The following is an 18,425-nucleotide window of genomic DNA, read 5'->3' as shown; positions in this document are numbered from 1 at the left end:
AAGACAGTATAGTTTTCGAAACGTTTGTTTGCTGAACATGAGTTTGGTATCTACATTTTGGGCTTTTTATTTTTTGATTAGATTTTCTTTCATTTGTAAAGAAATTTCTAATAATGTTTATACTTAATGTTATGGCTTTTCTTTCTATGCTTTTAGTTTATCGCAACTGGATGACGTCAGAATTGTTTTACGTCAGAAAAACACGGTTATGAAATCTCACCTATTTCGCCGTTATTCAACCCGTTGTTTTGATTGACACTTCCAGTCGATCTATTAATTCCTTGCTGACTACGCCGTAACTTCGTAATCGAACCACGAAACTTTTGTGAAATGCGCCCATTAGAAGACGCCAAGTTATCTTCTCCCTCTTCTTCTACGTCTTCGAGACTGTCGACGGAATTGAGCGAGTCGTGAGTTTTACCTTGAGCTCGAGCTATTTTGATTTCAGCTGCCACATCACTCTGAAAGGGAGTTCCCGTAATGTGGGATAGCAGGCCTTTGAAGCAACATGTTGACGTCATATCACGTGACAATTTTTTTCAAATACACATTTTTAAGGCAGAAATCACTGTGGCTGTCTGCAATTAACAACGTGATAATAATAAACAAAGGTCATTGCTTTAATCTACTGACACAGTCTGTTTGAAACAGCGTTGCCAGATAAGGAGGTTTACCTTAAATCTGGAATCCAAGAAAACTAGCCTACCTAGGCGACGTGAAAAACATTTCTTAAAGACATCAGGAAGTACGCAAAAAGTATGGAGGAAAATTGAATGCATCGCATTGGGAGGATTTTGATTTTCTACCGGTGCTGAGAAAATTTACTGGCGGGCGTCTGGCAACATTGATTGTTGATTTGTTCATAATGTTAGATTCAAGATCTGCGTAACTGTTGAGATTCAAAATCTGAGTATCCAGGACATCTCCACTACCCCACCAATGTCCGCGAAGAACAGAGCAACAATACAATTTATTGAGTCACCAATAAACGAGCAGCCAAAATACGAACAGAGCAGCCAATGAGCCAACCCAGAACGCAATGTCGTTTACGTCAAATAGTTAGTTTTTTGGCAGACAGTATTGTAAAGGGACACGCCACAGTTTGTTGAAAATGAAATTGAAGTCGAAAAAAATCCATCAAAGACTTTTTGAAAGAAAAAAATATTTTGAACTTACTATCACAAAAGTACCAACGGAAATGGCGCAGTAAACGTTTCAGTCAACGTAAACATTTCGACGCAAAATGATTTGTCTTTTATTTCGTTTCGATATAATATAAACTTTTATTTTGACCAAAAAATTTCTTCCTAAACATTCCTTGTATGAAGTTATAAGATTGAAGCTAATCCGAACAAACTTTTATTCGACGAAATGGACGTCGTCGTCTATGGTCATGCCAACAAAAAATTAGCGAGGTTTCAGTAAATAGATCATATTTATTGTTATTATTACTCAAAGTTTATAAAAAATTGTTTTCAAAGATATCAGTGCGATCTCCCTGCTATCTAAAAAAAACTTTTGTGTGCTCTCCTCCACACAAGTTTTTACGTGGCTACTTGAGGAAGAGCATGTGGTTGTTGGAACAACAAACAAAACTACTAATTTTTCCACCATTCAAAAAAGGATTTAATTGACTTTCTAATACTTTGCATATTAGCCCACTGTTGAAATTTTCCATTTCCGAATAGGGGCCTACGGGGCCTATGTCGCTTTTTTTTTTCTTTGAAACCTCAGTGAAGCTTAAAAGTGGGAAAAAGTAGGACGCCTACTGCCGTCTACAAGTTAACTGCGTCACAATGTCAATTTTAATAAAGGAGCATCATTTTTAACTGTAACAACACAACGGTAAAACCTCTCTAAAAAAGTTCCTCTTGTAAACATTCAATAAGAAAAAATTTGTTCTGATATTCATCCTAGTAAAAATAGTTTTAATTTTTATTCAAGGTGGAGATATCAACCAGATAAATTTTTCAGGTGCGGTGTTTTTTAGGGTGGTTTATCACCAGTTTGTATTATTTTTCTGGGGGGGGGGGGATATTTACCTACGTTCCTACTAATAGGATTAAGCAAAACGAAACCACTCCAATTCCCAATGTCCAGTATCCTGTTTTACGCAAAAATGTAACATCGATTAGCAATGGGCACCAATGTGACTAAAGAAATGTATACAGATCAGTAGGCCCATAGCCTACACAAAGAATATGGAAACAGGATGAACAACTAATATCTCGAATTGAAATTCTAATTAATATCTTAAGACTTGTCAAAAACTTTCAATCTGACAGAAAACTGAAACGACGATTTGTTTCGCCGAACTTGCCTCAATCTTGTTCTTATTAGTCATTGCTGAATATCATTCAGCTGGCTGTTATCTAGCTGCTTCTTACTAGGCTACGTAAGCTGCATTTTAAATGCACTGAAGCTTGTTCTAGTAATCAAAAGCTTTTACATAGTGTCATAAGATCTGTTGTAAATACGTCTAACAGTCTTAGACTGTGAAACTTTATTTTAAACTACACTTTTGCAGTACAACAACTCTCAATTGGGAAATTTAATCTTGCTTTATTTTGTTATTGAGAATATTTATGTGAAAAAAGGAAGGTAAGGCTACTAGACATATTTAAAATAGCTAAGATTAGAACCTTTTCCAAACCTAGCTTGGTAATCTCATCTCGATTCCAACTACAGTACACGTTAAAGAACAAAGCTCACAAGATCTAAGTGACGTCAATATATAACTTCTGCACTTTAACGTGAAATAAACCATTTCTTCATACATTAGTTTACCGCGTCAAACGTAACCCGCGCGAAGATGTTTGCTCAGTATACACTGGTAACGCATCTTCGTGCGCTCATTCACGCCAAATTCTTTTAGAAAAAATAGTTTGCTTTGTGACAAAACAATGCAATACAAACGTATGTTAGCTCAAAACTTGAACCAATGATTATTTTTAGGAGAAAATCCAACTGAGTCAAACGAGGAAAGTTACAGCTTTCAAGATTAGAAAGGTTAAAAAAAACTACACTTTGGGTGCAATATATTTTGATTATGACATAGAATTTCGAAATATTTCGTTTTTTGTTTCCAGTCGAAATTACTTGTCTTGTTTTCTTTTCGCAATTGTTTTCTTAGTGAAGAATTTATTTTGTTTGGTTCTACATCCGAAACGAAACGTGCAATAATTCCAGAATGCAGAAAGCACCAAAATTTACTCTTTAAAGTGATCTTGCAAAGTGTTCTTCAAAAATTAAAAAACAAACCGCATCACAAAAAGGAAACTCGAAACTCGAAAGAAAAATCGAACATCAACAGAAGAATTGAAACTATTTGATAATTAATATTCGATAAAAATATTATGGTGTAGCCCAGTGGTTCTCAACATTTTTTGGCTTACGGTACCCTGCAAACAACCAAATAATTTGGCGGCACCCTCAGTCAAACCAAAACGTTTCTGCCTTAAACAAAAATACTTTTAAAAAGAGTTTTCGCAAAAACAAAACCAACTACAGCCGCGTATCATTTCGTGAACAATTTGTTGAAATTCATTTGAAACAAAGTCAGTACGAAATTTGCGCTTGAGTTTCAGCGCAAATCCTTTCAATGTTTGGGCGCATATTTGATAATGCTGCTCTCATCTCTTCTTCAACAGCAAATAATTGAAAACGCAAAAATTGTAGAGAAAGCTAAAATAAGAATCCTTTTATACACGGAGTAGTGATTAGGTCGATATGCCTTTATACATAGGAGGAATGTAAGATAAAGGTTACAAAGGCATATCGACCTAATCACTTCATATCGAATGAGAATAAGCATCGTCATAGTGTGCAAAGCCGAAGCGTCAACGATGCATCAAAATAATTCATGTGAAGTGGCGTGCAAAAAAAATTCCATAAAGAAGGCAATAAAATAGATTTTCGTTGCAGCAGCTTTCGTTGGCTTAGCCCTGATACCAATAGATCACTTTTACTTTACAACAGAAAAAAGCAGAAACTTCTCTGAATACCTTCCCTTTTTGGAACAGCGCTTCGTCCATGCATATCATATAGACGAGCATTGTGAAATAATTTTTTTAAACAATTAAGCTGGGGTTCATAGAAGTACAATATGTCCACAGTCCAACTACCAGAAAAACGAAGGGTGCATTAAAATAAAAATGTTCCCAGATGTTTTTCAAGCTTTTTGGAAGAAATATTATTTTACACTAGCGGTAGCCCAAAACTTGCCTGTAAAAATCTATTCCAAAGCTAATTTAAAGCCATTTTATTATCCACTTATCAAACCATCATAATAATTGAAAATTTATCCCTTCTCGGCATAGAAATTATAACCTGATAAGAAATTGCAGCCTTCAACACTAGAAACATGAGGCTTTATATTCATGAGGTGCATTATAAGTTTTTATTTTTTATTAAATGCTTAATAATATATTTTCGCAATAATGTTGTTAGTGTACGTCCAATAGTTTACAAGTTTTTACCGGAGTAATTAATAACAGGATTGCTAAAAGTTTAGACCAATAACAGCCCAAAGAATAAGCTCGCTCATGGCCACCTGGAGATGCGGCCTGATTTGTCACATTTTGCAGATTTTGATTACAGCTACTGCTAGTGCTTGACTGACATTTTTTGAGATGTTTTTACTTTTTGCGGTTTCCTAATGACATAAAACTTTTTTGTTGCCTTGGGGAAGCAGTAGCAAATGCGAAAAAGTAAGTTGGAAAACGCAAAATCAGACTGTTATTGAAAATTAACAGTCTGACTAAAATCTTCGAAATCAAATTTTCTTTGTTTTTCAACATGTGAGGATGTTAAAACCTATTTTGTCATCTGGGGATAAGAATAAAGAAAGCCTAAAAATCTAATTTTTAGAAAAATTTATTTAAACGTTCGCCCAAAGTTAAAAAAACCCGGAAATTTCTGCAAAATGTGACAAATCAGGCCGTATCTTTAGGTGGCCATGGCTCGCTTTAGAAAATGTGTTTTAATCATGAACCACCTGCATGCCGTCAATTAACTAATCTAGAAAACAATATAATGTAGCCTATACAAAAACTCCACTCCGCCTTGGACTGGTAGATTATAAAAAGGGGTTTGACTCTATTCAAACATCAGCTGTCATCTCAGCACGAGAAATATAAGAAATTGATCGAGTCTCCTACAACTCAGCAGTTGTGAACTCAACACATTGCAGTTGAACAAGTGACAACTGAGCTGGTAGCATTTCAGCAAGTGGCTGAAATTGGAAAATAATGAACCTAAGCAAGTAAAAACTGGCTTGGCATGTAACAAGTAGTGTTGTACGTTGACGCCGCCAATTTGACGGCGTCATTTAATGGTGTCAACTTTTTGTTGACGCTGAGGCTAGCACCGTCAGTTGATTTTTTAGTTGACGGAAGTGATAGCGCCGTCAACTATTTTGCCGATTTTTAAGCATCAAGCGCTATGCGTCATTTTTTGTTTTCATGGAAAATCTCGTTTCACAATGAGAACAATGTATTCTGGCCAGCGCGACTCATCCGAATTACCGGTTTTCGAGTTGGTTGGAATGGCTCCCTGGAATACAAGCGGAAGAAGTTCGCCAAATGGTGATCACTCATACCTTGAGCAGTATCGAGAACGAGGGATCAGAGAGAGAAAGCGAAAATCAATGGATGTCATCGCGGAGGTTGAAGATACTTTATTTCAAGAGCTCTATGCCCCTGAAAAGAACGATGTTGGTGCAGTGGATGTCGTTAAAATAAGATTTATATATGCTAAGCCATCACAGCACGCTTGGAACAGTGATACCTTTCCGACTTCCGAGTAAACGTTTTCAAGGCTTGTTTTTGAAATACAACCCACCAATACCATTCAGCACTGCTGTGGAACGCATGTTTTTACTTGGAAAGGACAATATGCGTCCCAAACGCAGCAGATTGTCAGACAAACGTTTTGAAATGTTTGTGTTTCTACAAAGAAATAACTAAAGCAGCTAATTACAATATAGCCTCAAAACATAAAACCTGCTCTTTATTTATAGCTATTGTTATCCTACACTTGGTTGAAATACTTCCGTTTTGTGAGACCCTGGCTAAAATAGCGCTGACTCTAACGCCGTCAATTTCTGAGCTGGCGTAGTACTTTGCGCCGTAAAGTTTTTAGGCAATTCGCGCTGACAATGACGCCGTCAATTTATTTCATTGACGCGTACAACACTGGTAACAAGTCAGCAAATTCAATTTAGCAAGCGGTGACCAAGCAAGTTCGATGCTAGATGAAAATTTCATTTGCTCACTTGGGCAGTAGCTAAAATGTAGGCTACTTGCTGAGTTAAAGAACTTGCTGAGTTGTCGCATGCCGAGTGGCCAGACTACCAATGGATCAACCATACACCAAGCTTTTGAAAAATATTTAAATAAAAAACACATGATTCTATTACATAAAGATTCCAAACCATTTCCAATTCAACAAGAAGAACGCCAAGGTGACACATTATTTCCAAAATTATTTACAACAGTCCTGGAAGAAATTTTTCAACAACTTAATTGGGAAGATAAAGAAATCAAAATAGACGGTGAATAGTAAATACACCAATCAATTACGTTTTGGTGATGATATAATTCTTATATTTGAACAGCCAAATTAACTTCAAACAATGCTTAAATACTGCAATTTAACATAGAATGCAAAAGGTTGGTCTTCATACAGCGAGAAGTTGCGATTTGCTTAACCATAACGGTGTAGCTTCCACGCTAGCCATTTAGACCACCCAATCAACTCTATTGTGATCGGTCGTACGCAACATTTGAATTGTTCCAACACATCAAGTGTGACAAAGACGCTTTACAAGCAAGACGCGTTGAACCTAGCAAGTAGCCTAATGTAGAATTCACTTGCTATTGTAGCTGGGATTTCGAGGAGACCATGGTAAGGATAAGTGACTATTGAAATATTTTTTTTTATAGGACTCTAGGTTCGAATAAAAAATTCAGAAGTTGAAAAATAACTTCATGGCAAGAATTTGTAAAAGCTTACTAAACTATTTTTCTTTTATTAAATTTATTAAAATTAAAGTTTAGTTCAATTTTCTTGCGTACAGATTCAAGATTATGTTCTCATAAAAACAAACAATTGTTTAAATACGCACAAAAATAACATTCTGAACTGAAAAAGGAATGTTTTATGTTGTAGGAATTGAGAAAACACTTTTTAAATTTCTGCAGGCTTTAAGAATTTTTATGAAAAAACTAGTCCAAAATGTTAAGATATTTCATTTATCTTTTTTAAATTAGCAAAAAATTCTGTTTGATTTGTTGGTAAAATTATCAATATTGTGGCTTAATATAAAAAAAGGTATTTAAATTAAGCTACACAGGCTTCAAAGTTAACATCATGCAGTAAAAGTGTGCATGGCTTCGGTTGAGAAATACCTCAAAGAGAAATAGTCTAGTAAGATCGTGGTCTAATTATAACTTAATACAAGAACTGAATCCAAATTAATATGTTTAGCTGGAATGATTTATGATAAAAATTCAAAAAAACGTTTGACCAAATTATAATATTAAACTGCTGAACAGCTTACTTTGACAAAGTAAGTTAGATAAATAGGCTAACCTTTTTTCAGTAGGCCTACCATCAGAGCTCAGACCCGTTAAAGAGGATAATTTCCGCCCGGTGTAGATAAAAGGACCGGGCCCTCTAAACAAGAGCTATGTGAAGAAAAAAAACTCCAAAGAATATTTGTTGCTTGTTTTCTCTCTCAGGCTCCTTGAAATAGGCTACTTCCAGGCCCTTAAAATGACCCCGGGCTGAGTCTAAAAGTACCACCAAGACCCCTTATTAACATCATTGGGTACTATTATAATCTTACAAACGTGTATGTTGAGTTGGAAGTGGAAAGATGCTTTCAAATTCTTAATTTCGTGGTTGAGCTTAGAGTAATTAGAGTATTCGGTGGCTTGGTGGGACGTCACGCCTTTCGCTGACACAGTAGGCTTTCGCTGACATGTCGATTCAATGGATGCCTGCTGCTGCCCTGTGGTTATTGCGATGCGTTAACCTGACGGCGGCTATCTTGCATTACAAATGAAAAATCTAATCTAGGACTGTTCGAAGCGATTTTTTTTATTGAAACGAAGCAAAAGTCTTTACAAACAACAATAATTTTAAAACAACCTTAAGATAAATAATTTAATCTCTGACCTGACTTTTCATCACTTGTTTCAACTTAGCTGGACTTCAGCGCGAACAAGCCTCATTGTAGTTTCCTATTTATTCGGGTGGCAGCTGACTTTGGTGACCTTTTGGTCTTTCACTGCCGTTTTTGCTGTTCGAGTTACTTTTGTTTATTGTGTTGCGGATATTTTTTTTTATTCGCCACCAGAAAAAATAAATATACTGAACTGAACTGTATGCTTGTCCACTAGTCTGCATAGTTTCCAATCTAGTTAAAATGCAACGTATATCTCTCCTTCATTCAAGTTGTCGGTACAGCAAATTATTTTGTCTTGGATTGACTTGAACCTTGTTAAACCGTTTGCATTTTATGGTTTCACAATTCACTTGATCATTGCTGCTTTCCAGCGACCAAAGTGAATCATCATCGCCTTCGGCTACAGACACTGATTCAGACAATCAGCCTTTTGCTGTGTTTGTGCCCTTTCTACCTTGGTTCCATTTGGCTGCAGGAGTTTGTATCATCAAATACGAACATTCCACAGCTCCGGTTGGATGCGTCAACAGCCGATCAAGAAAGGAAACAAATTATCCGCAAATTAAACTTCTTAATCGGAGGATTTACTTAACCCATCAAGCCGATCAAGCTAACCGTCTGTAAATGAGGGAGATGTTCATTGGCACATCAGTAATCGACGTTTCTGATCAAACGATTGCTGTTGGTGCATGAAAGGAAACAAATTATCCTCAAATTAAACTTCTTAATCGGAGGATTTACTTAGACCATGAATAATTAATCCACTGTTAGTGGATCCAACCCTCAGATATGCTAATGTAATTCTAAGAAAATTGAGTTTATAATTTTCACAACTTTTTGTTGATGTGTAATGAAGTGGAAGCTGGTACCTCTCAACCTCTGTTCTGGTCTCTCAATGTTATTGAGGATAAGATTAAGCAGTTATGCAAGAATTCTTCAATTAAGATATAACTGAACGAGTATGAACGAGCAACATAATAAGTAAACAAAACTATTCAAGTTTGGAAACTTGTTCAAAAAATTTATTGATAAAAATTTGCCGCCGTTAATGCGGCTTTTACAGCATCATATTCAAATAAAAGCAGTATAATAAATGGGATACATGTTTTTAGCCAATCAGGTAAAAACAAGCTTGAGCGCTGAAGTATTCAACCAAGCTATGGCTTTTATAGCAGGGGCGTCCAATCCGTGGCTCGCGGGCCACATGTGGCCTATGTGAAGGTTCTGAGTGGCCCGCGCGTACAGCTTTTATAGCTTTACTGTAATGACAGCATCAAAGCGTTTACCTCACTTTTCATGTCGAACGAAGTACAGTGTACACAAAGAAAATCAAATCATCTCCCATTAAGACTTTTGTACAAGTTCCTTAACACAATTATTATTTCACAACTAATACAAAGGTTAGGCCAATATACAATTTCCATGCGAAAAACTTTGTAAATCACATCAGCTTTAAATCAGATAACTGGTGGATGATTGCACACTGCACAGCGCTGCCGTTAAACTTTAAGCTTAAAATTTCAAAGCACAGTGTTTCTATACGACAAGTATACTGTAGCTGCAGTCTATTCTATAGACTATATGATTTTCTAAATCAAGCAAAGGTCTCTCCTAAGATATGCGAGTGACCCACTTTTGTTACAGCCTATAATATATTGTATAGCTCAGCCTACTTTAGTGCAATATCTATAGTTTATCATTTATTGTGTAACAGTGGTCTCCATTTAACGAGGTGCTGGGGTTGAACCCTCCACACCCTACCTCCTGAGAATAAGCTTGACATGTTATTTTGTATTGTTTTGTTGTTTATTGTTGCTTCTTCGTTTGATTGCCTTCTATTTTATCCGGAACGGTAATCTGTTTGCGTTCTTTTTTTCCAAATTAAAATTAAAAAAGACGTATTTTTGTGGTGAAAAAGTCGAGAAATTATTTACAGCCTACTGTAGCTTGATACCAGAGTTGGATTCAGTAACATAGTTTTCAGTTCAATTAGATTAAATTACAAAATTTGTACCTATATTACAACATCACATTGTTCTGAATTTTTCAAATTGCACTCATTTCCCAATGTGTTCATGCTATTCGATTGTTTTGTACAATGATGGTTTTATCAAGAACAAGTAGAATTGGATTTGATAAAGATATGGTTGCAACGTAGAATTCCCTTTTGAACACTAACGAGCGGATCAACAAAAGTACTGATATTATGCGTACGACTTACGAAACGTAATTCTAATTTAGAATAAATGTTTTGAAATTACAAATAGCCTACAATTAAAATTAGGTTACACAACAAAAGTCTAAATCACAATTATAATTACAATTACATGAAAATGTGTAGTTAATTACATTAATTACATTTAATTAGCCTACATTTTATTACAATTGCAATAAATTGTAATTGATCCAACTCTGCTTTATACTCATTGGATGCACATTTTACGTTTTTTTCTGTTTTGTATTCAAACAAAAATAGATGACCATCCATCCATACAACAAATTAATGATATAAAGAGCTGTATATCGAAATACGGAATTTTTTGCCTCTCCTAGCCTACGTTTTAGTCGTTTATAAGTATTGCACAAAAATACTACCAGCCCTGCTTAAAGTATAACACAATATTTTGATTAGACCATTATCTTAACTGGACTGTGTTTGAATGATGCCAATGTGTTTTTGAAAAATTATTTTTCAGTAGGCAGAAAGAGGCTGCTAAATCTGAAAACATTGACCAGAAATCCAAGGATTACAGCAACTCAGCTTAACTGTGTTTGCTGTAATCCTTTGGTTTGTGACAAATATTACGTTATCTCACGGTATCGTTTGTCACGACATTTTCCTTCCATTAATTATTATTATTTCAAATTTATTGTAGTTTTTGTGATATTCTATATTTTGTTTCAAAAAAGTGCTAAAGCAGACAAATTTTGACATTAGTGCTCTTTATGCTGCAAGCTTGATCAGATTCTATGTGTTTTTTAAGCATGTCAAATTGTCTCTTAAGTAGACTCTGCCTGGTAATTTCCATTGCAGTTTTCAAGCAAGTCAAGTGTGAATAAAATAACACCTAAATTTTTTCATGTCTGTCATAGACAGCACAAAACATGCATCTTTTATAAATTTAGTTCTCAAGGGCCATATGACATGCTTACTTTCACCTTTCAGAAAGTTAAAACAGGAAATAATATGCAATATAATAATCGAAGCATCTCATTTGTAGGCAAACCTTTTAGAAACTGCCACTTTCACAAGCATCAAACCATATGGCAAGTAAACGTTCTCTAGTGATGTCAACTTCATCACCTCTCATGGAATGTCTACGTGGTTGCATTTTGTTTTCTTCCAGTCATTATTACGAGGTTGGCTGTCACACAGGCCAAATACTAGATGTATTTGGTATATAGTCTAACAGCTTTGACAATTAAGCAAAAGTTTAAATTTTTAAATCGATGCAAGTTACGTTTTGGTGAAAGTCATCATCTAGTTTCTGTTGCTATAGCTTATAGTTTTTTCCGTCTAGTTTCTAGTTTCATTTAAAATTAGTCATCATCTAATTTTAAAGTTGTAGGTTATTTTTTCCTGAAAATATTAAAGACGACTGGGAGAATTACATATCTACGAAATACACATTTTAACTTCCCTTCGACCCACCTATGTTTAAAAGCCAAGATCAAGGTTTGCAATGCATTAGGACTACATTCATTTTTAAGGATACTTTAAAAACAAGTTCTTGTTGACTAAACAGCTGAAGCAATTCATTTACTTCTATAGCCTACGAATAAGTTTTTATCTATATGATAAAATGCTTCTCGGTGTTAAAAGAATGATAGAACGTAATTATACTAGAATCTATCAATTGCAATTATAAGATGTGACCAAACGGACCACCGCCTCCTAAATTTTGTTGTACTGCACGGTGATTAATATTTTTGTCAACTTTAATCATGCTGCAGATGTCTAATTGTTTTCGAAATTAATGCTCTTGAGTTGATTTGAGTGCATCACTTTTCATTCTTCTTTAATCATTTCAGGACGAATCATAGCTTAGCGTAAAAACAGCCACAGCGTAAAAAACTTACGCTTACAGAGGCCATATTCGTTTGCATCTTGTGGCAGTGTTTTGTGTTTTAAGCCGTTATTTTTCGTTTTTTTTTGTGTGTTTAAGTAATAATTTGTCTCTTTCTCTTCATGCTATGAACCTCAACCACTTGCTCCACTCAAGTTTCTACGAGTCTGTGTGTAAACAACCCCGGCGATTGAAATCGAGACACTCATTTGTACAGGCCGCACAACTCTTGGCGAAAACCATTGAAGACCAATCCGTCAGTGCGGCTACCTGGAACTCGGAGTGAAAAAAAACTCCTCAAGACTCCAAAGTTTCATCTTCAATACCGGCCCCCACCCAAAAGAAATGCTTTCGTCAAGGAAGGCTTGGGTGCGGCTCAACCGCTTGCGCATAGGTGTCGGACTTCCGCTCAAACATGCACAAATGGGAGATGACTCCATCCGCGATCATTGAGTGTGGCACAGAGAAACAAACCGCAGACTGCATCATCTGCAACTGCGCCATCTACCATGCACCAAATAGTGTGCGTGATCTGTGTGAACTGGATAACGAATCAATTCAGTAGCTACTCGATACCTGGCCAAATATCTAGACCGAGTCATCGTCACTGCTCAAGGATGGTAAAAGGCACAACCTCTCAATCCTTGGAGTGGCGAAGAAGGTTCAAACAAAAACAAGATTGATGATGATTTTGTTTGTCTTGAGATTCCTTTGAGCCAGAATCATGGAGTAATCATGGTTGGAAACTTTGTTGAAATTTCATAGGCTACGTTTTATTTCAATTATGCTTTAGATCAATTAATTGTGTTAACAATTGAGTTACTGACAACGTAGGCTACCCTCCTACCTGCATTACGTCATGTACAAATATCAAGAACCGGTGTTCCTAGATATCAATAAGCCTGAATTAGAGAGCGCAGAGCTATCACTAACAGGTTTTTGATTTTCTGCTCATTTAAAAGTTAGTTTTATTATGTAGTAAGTTACTGTTGTTCTTTTGGTAACAGCATTGTGGCACACAACCAAAGGATTACAAGACAAAGTTAAAAATAAAGTCCCTTGGAGGAACAAGTTGGACCTGGAAGCGAGCGAATATCCAGGCCTCCTTTACAGAACAAAGCCATCTTAAAAAATAAGCGAAAGAGAAGTCATTTTTGTGTAGTGTCAAGCATGCTTACACAAAACAACTCTTGCCATCTTGGAAGCGGCATTTTATTACATCCCATAACACTATTGGCATTTTCATTCCATCTGCTGTAGGTTACATTATAGCCTAATATTCTAAGGAATTTTAATTTCCGAATCTGAAACAAATCCTTTCAAACACTAGAAAGCTCGACCTCATTTAAGCTACAACTCCAGTGCTCGTGAGCCGTTCTTTCATCGGTGCTATCTTAATATTTTATGGTGATGCATATTTTATGGTGTTCAGTGTTAAGCCCCGTCTAAATACAGCACAGCAGTTTGCTGTTCTGCATTCCAAACAATTTTTAGCAAATTCACAATGTATATTATACTAACGACTTGTTCTAACCTGATGCTGCGAGTTTGCTGTGGTAGTAGCGAAGTACATTAGCTTTCGGACCACATTTACCAAGTCATGTTCTATGAATTTTTAGTAAAAAAGTCTGTCATTCATTATTTTGTAACTTCATTATTACTCTGGTTCAAAATTACAAAAGTAGAAATAAAAGAAACTTATGCAAGTTACCCAAACTCCTCTTTGCCGATGTGCTGTCTTCGTCCAAGATGCCGTCACAACCTTGACAAGACTTAAAGCAACCTTTCTTAGTGAAGTACAAGTAGAAGATGACAAGGAGCAACGTCAGAATGACAATACCAAACAAAAACCATACAGCCGGAGAGGATACTGTAAGAAACAACACACGTTTGTAAATCAAAACTGAATATAAAATATTAATACTTGGTTAGTGTAGGAAATATTTGCAAAAGCAAAATTGTTTTTCATATCAAATTTTTGGGTAGCCATTTTTACAAAAATAAATTCTACTACAGCCACTGAAATCCAGAACCAAGCAGAAGCCGGGTTGTCCGTGACCTGGAAGTTGCTATCGTCAGTGTGAATCTTCTAGTACTCAGCCAGTGAGTTGAACGTTGTTTGGCAATTATACAAGAAAAAGAGTCATGGCAAGCGTGGGAGTCAAACTCGCGTCATCGAAACGACTACTTCCTCGAGCCTAACTCGCTAGGCCACGCTGTCGACGGCAAAACGTTCGTTCAATTTACTTTTTATCATCTGCTTTTTGCGCTTTTTCCCGTCACGGAAAACGTAGCGTATGATTGGCAGAGGTTTACAGGAACTGGATCCGGATCTTACTGTTTTCCACTGGATCCGGATCGGATCTGGATCTTAAAATGGACAATAGTTTAGAGCAGGGGCTCTCAACCGTAGCCCTCGGCCCCCCAAGGGGGGCCACAGAGCGTTCTCAGGGGGGGGCACGATAAAAGGCTTTATTAATGAATTGTAACGTGTATTAATTGACAGAAACGTAGAATTGTGACACAAAAAGTACTGATGTAAGTGTTCGTATCGTAAAGCTAGCTAAAAGCATGTTTTTTCATCGTATGTTCTATCTCACTGTTTGCGCAAGTTTCGCACTGAGGTATAAATCATTTAATCACTCGTTAACTGTTTTCATTGATTTCGTTTCGTTCGTTGTTCTTTAAACAACATACATTTTTATTTTACTCAAGGGGGCCACGGTCTTTCAGAGCCACAGTCTGGGGGGCCATGACTCAGAAAAGGTTGAGAACCACTGGTCTAGGGCCTTTCTTTATCTAAGTCCGGCCCTGCGGTTGTGGCCCGCCTCTGCCTTTTCATTAGTTCATTTGGCCAGCGCATGCAAAAAAGTTGCCAACCTCTGGTTTAGACTCAAATAAGCAATAAAAACATCATTAACCAAATAGTAACGTTAGGTTAACATTTTTACCCAAAGCTTGTTTAAATCATATTGTATGCCAATGTATGGTTCTCAGCTATGGTGTAATTATAAAACTTGTACTTTAAATCATATACGAGTTGCTTACAACGACTCGTACAGAATTATTCACAATTTGTCGAGATACGATAGTGCTAGAGTGTATCAGGTACAAAACGACATTTTAACTTTTGATGCTCTAACTAGAAAAAAATGTTATCCATTTGTTGAACGCTGCGAAAGATCTATTAATCCACTTTTGCGCAATATTATGTCTTCTGGATACTCTTTCAATTCTACATTTTATATTCACTACAACAGTATTTCGTATATTGTTTGATGTAGCCTGCATGGTGTTGTATTAGTCTGATATTTTGTGTGATCATTGTTAAAAATTTTAATTCTAAAAATTTGAAAAAATACAAAGGCGCTCAACAAAGAAATCATGTTTTACCTGTACCCTTCTGCTCCTAGTCCTAGCGTCAGTTTAAATTGACGGTAGTAAAACAATTACAAAAATTTTGTAAGGCTGTTTTTAATTTAGATTTCGCTTAGAATTGCTTCAATGAGATATTGTTCAGTTGTATGTGGGAATTCCTGGTCTTTAATTTGAATACGTAATCAGCAAGCATAAGTCTTTATAGCCTACGACAAAAACATAAATGACTAAGTAATGCAGTTAATGCAATCGTAGTGCAGTAGGCCAATATAGCAAAGGAGGTTTCAGCAATTACACAGTTTTTGAACTACCAGTTTGAATTAAATCAACGCTGCAACAATGAAAAAAAAGCAAAAACAAACATTCATCCAGAGCAAAAGTTCAGGCTACTCTTGAGCTTAGCATATTGTACCTCGGTTGGGAATCACTGGACGAGCAGAATACGCGCAACAATAAATCTTTTATAGCAGTCTACCGGCGGTATTTGATGTTTTTAGACTACGTCTTTTATAGCTGAAATTTTAATGTTTGACTTATTTGGATCGTTGTCTTGGCCAAGCTAGGAATTAGGGTATTTGCATTTCTATTTGATCACAAAAGTTAAATCTATAAGAAAGCTCGAGTTTTTGTTTAGTTGATACTTTATTAATGCAAAATCACCAAACGTTTTCAAACGGAAATCACCGCGCACTCTGCCACATTGCCGCTAACATACAGAGCTGCCAAACCTCTTTATGTCTGCAGCAACTGCACTTCCTTCACAGCTTCCGCAATGTGGCATGTGCAATGCAACATCGATGCGAGACTTTTTAGACACTTTGTCGGCACAAATTTTCCAAAAATAATGTGTTCAACATAAATTATTCAAGCCAATGCCGCGATATGTTGGCGCTAGTGTCAGTACCTCATGACGTTATGTTATCTGCAGATCGAAGCGTTAGTTGTGAGACTAATAAAATTATTCGATATTTTTCAAAGCATCAATAATTTATGATAATGTATCGCCTACTTTGAAGAAAACAGTTAGAAATGTTTTGACTTTCCACAACTAATGCTACTTAGGCCATCACGTTACCACAGCGGTTGAATGTCTAGAAACAAACTTGGTTCAATGCTTTTTGTTCAGACGTTATAACTGAGATAAAAGATCCTTGCGTATTTCTACAGCGGTTTTCAGTGCTGTGAAGATGTCAGTGAAATCGATATCACGTCGATTTTATCAAACCGGGCCATTTTTAGTTGGAATGACAAAATGCTTGCATTTTGAAACAAGGGTTCTGATGTGCGAAAAGCCTCGTAGCAAAGGTACTGTTGTAGTTAAATCATCAATATTTTGTCTTTATTGCACCCAGACCAGTTTCAAATTGCGTTTTTTAAATGAAGTGTCATAAAAAGACGAGAAATCTGATACTGCCAGTCGCCATGAATCGAAGTATTATTGTTATGTGTTCAAATACGATAATAAACTGATATGAAAGTGCCCTACCCTAAATTCTAGGTGTTTATCACATCTACAGAAATTGTTGAATAATGACGAAAATATGCTACCATTGGTTGAAATGTCGTCTTCTTCTTGTCTATGCGTTGGTAGCACTCCAAGTAGGCTGTAGTGATTGAAATGGTTTCTTATTGTGTGAGTAAAGCTACCGTGTAACAAAAATATACGGTAATAAAAAGTGGGAACGGTAACGAAAAATTTGCCTTTTAGTCAACGGCCAAAGTCAACGCTTCGGGTAGTTATTGGTAGGGGTGGAGACCACATTAGGTTTGGTAAGATGGATCGCTCAAAAACAAAAGAAAATAAATTTGTATGCTATTATACGAGATATCGACACCACAGAAAACTTTGTAACAATATTTCTTACAAACTAGACACTCCTTCCTGCCTTACCGCACTGTAGTGTGGTAAGTCTATTAGACTAGCCTACTGTGCTCTTCCAAAACGGCTTTCTGCAGCCTTGTGTTGCAAAACCTGTTCAGGTTATCAAACTGACTTGTTATGCGATGTTTTCGTGTTTCAGCAAGAAAGTGTTGGAACTCTTTATCAGCAGACAGTATTGTTTAAAATTGATTCCTTGTCACTTTCAGAAGGAAATTTTATCAATGCTTATGTTACATTGTTTAGCCTACTAATCGCTAGTAAAGCATTCTTTGAAATTACTATTCCACCACTTTTAAGCTAAATGGTTTCGAATTTTCAGTTTTCAAACATGTCAGTAATTGCACCACTGGCAATGTGTTTGACCGAATCTTACCTTCAGGCGATTTGTCCATGGCTTGTGTGCATTTCTTAGACCTGACGTCGATAATTTTGACAAATTGGAAACAATATCACTTGTTCTTATGCTTTAATGTTGCTGCGAAAAATACAAAAAGAAGTGCTATCTTGTAACGTTTACGTTATTCAGAAAATATTTTAAATTATGAAACTTTCGGTATTCCGGTAAAGTTTACTGTCAAAAGCCACGTTCGGTCAACATTTCATCGAACGTCTCACCTTCCTGAAGCATTTACGTCAGCGCACGTCTTTGGCTCAAGCTGTGGGAAGTGGCCTCGAAAGCAAACCTTTGCTAATAACAAGGAGATTTTTCGTTGAGCCTATGGAGCAAATGTTTTTTCCTCTATAACCACACCATTCATCCATGCTTAACTTGCACTATTTAGACTACTAAACGGCTACGAGGGGGCAGTCAACCTCAGGTCTCATTATTCAAAATATCTAAGGCCTAAGCAATAAGCATTCAACCCTTTTTAGTGGTCGCGAAAAATGGTACAGTCGTCACTCGTCA

General features: G+C 36.3%; 1 protein-coding gene across 2 annotated transcripts in view; it reads right to left on the bottom strand.

The window, feature by feature from the left end:
• The window catches only part of LOC145771855 (synaptotagmin-16-like), a 29,402-nt gene extending 11,413 nt beyond the window's left edge, over positions 1 to 17,989 (bottom strand). The window contains exons 1-2 of one of the 2 annotated variants that reach the window (XM_082583599.1): positions 17,892 to 17,989; positions 13,970 to 14,128 (exon numbers count right to left, since the gene is read on the bottom strand). In XM_082583599.1, coding sequence (XP_082439725.1) covers positions 13,970 to 14,128; positions 17,892 to 17,910 — 178 coding nt within the window. In that variant the 5' untranslated portion in view covers positions 17,911 to 17,989. Of the gene's footprint in view, positions 1 to 220; positions 564 to 13,969; positions 14,129 to 17,891 lie in introns of those variants that run through there. The other variant, XM_082583598.1, reaches the window with a different exon arrangement.
• Positions 17,990 to 18,425: the final 436 nt, after the last annotated feature.

Source organism: Aplidium turbinatum, chromosome 6 (genome assembly GCF_918807975.1).
Source record: "Aplidium turbinatum chromosome 6, kaAplTurb1.1, whole genome shotgun sequence".
In the NCBI taxonomy this organism is placed as follows: Eukaryota; Metazoa; Chordata; class Ascidiacea; order Aplousobranchia; family Polyclinidae; genus Aplidium; species Aplidium turbinatum.
The sequence above is the reverse complement of the archived record's forward strand: the minus strand, read 5'-3'. Positions and strand labels throughout refer to the sequence as shown.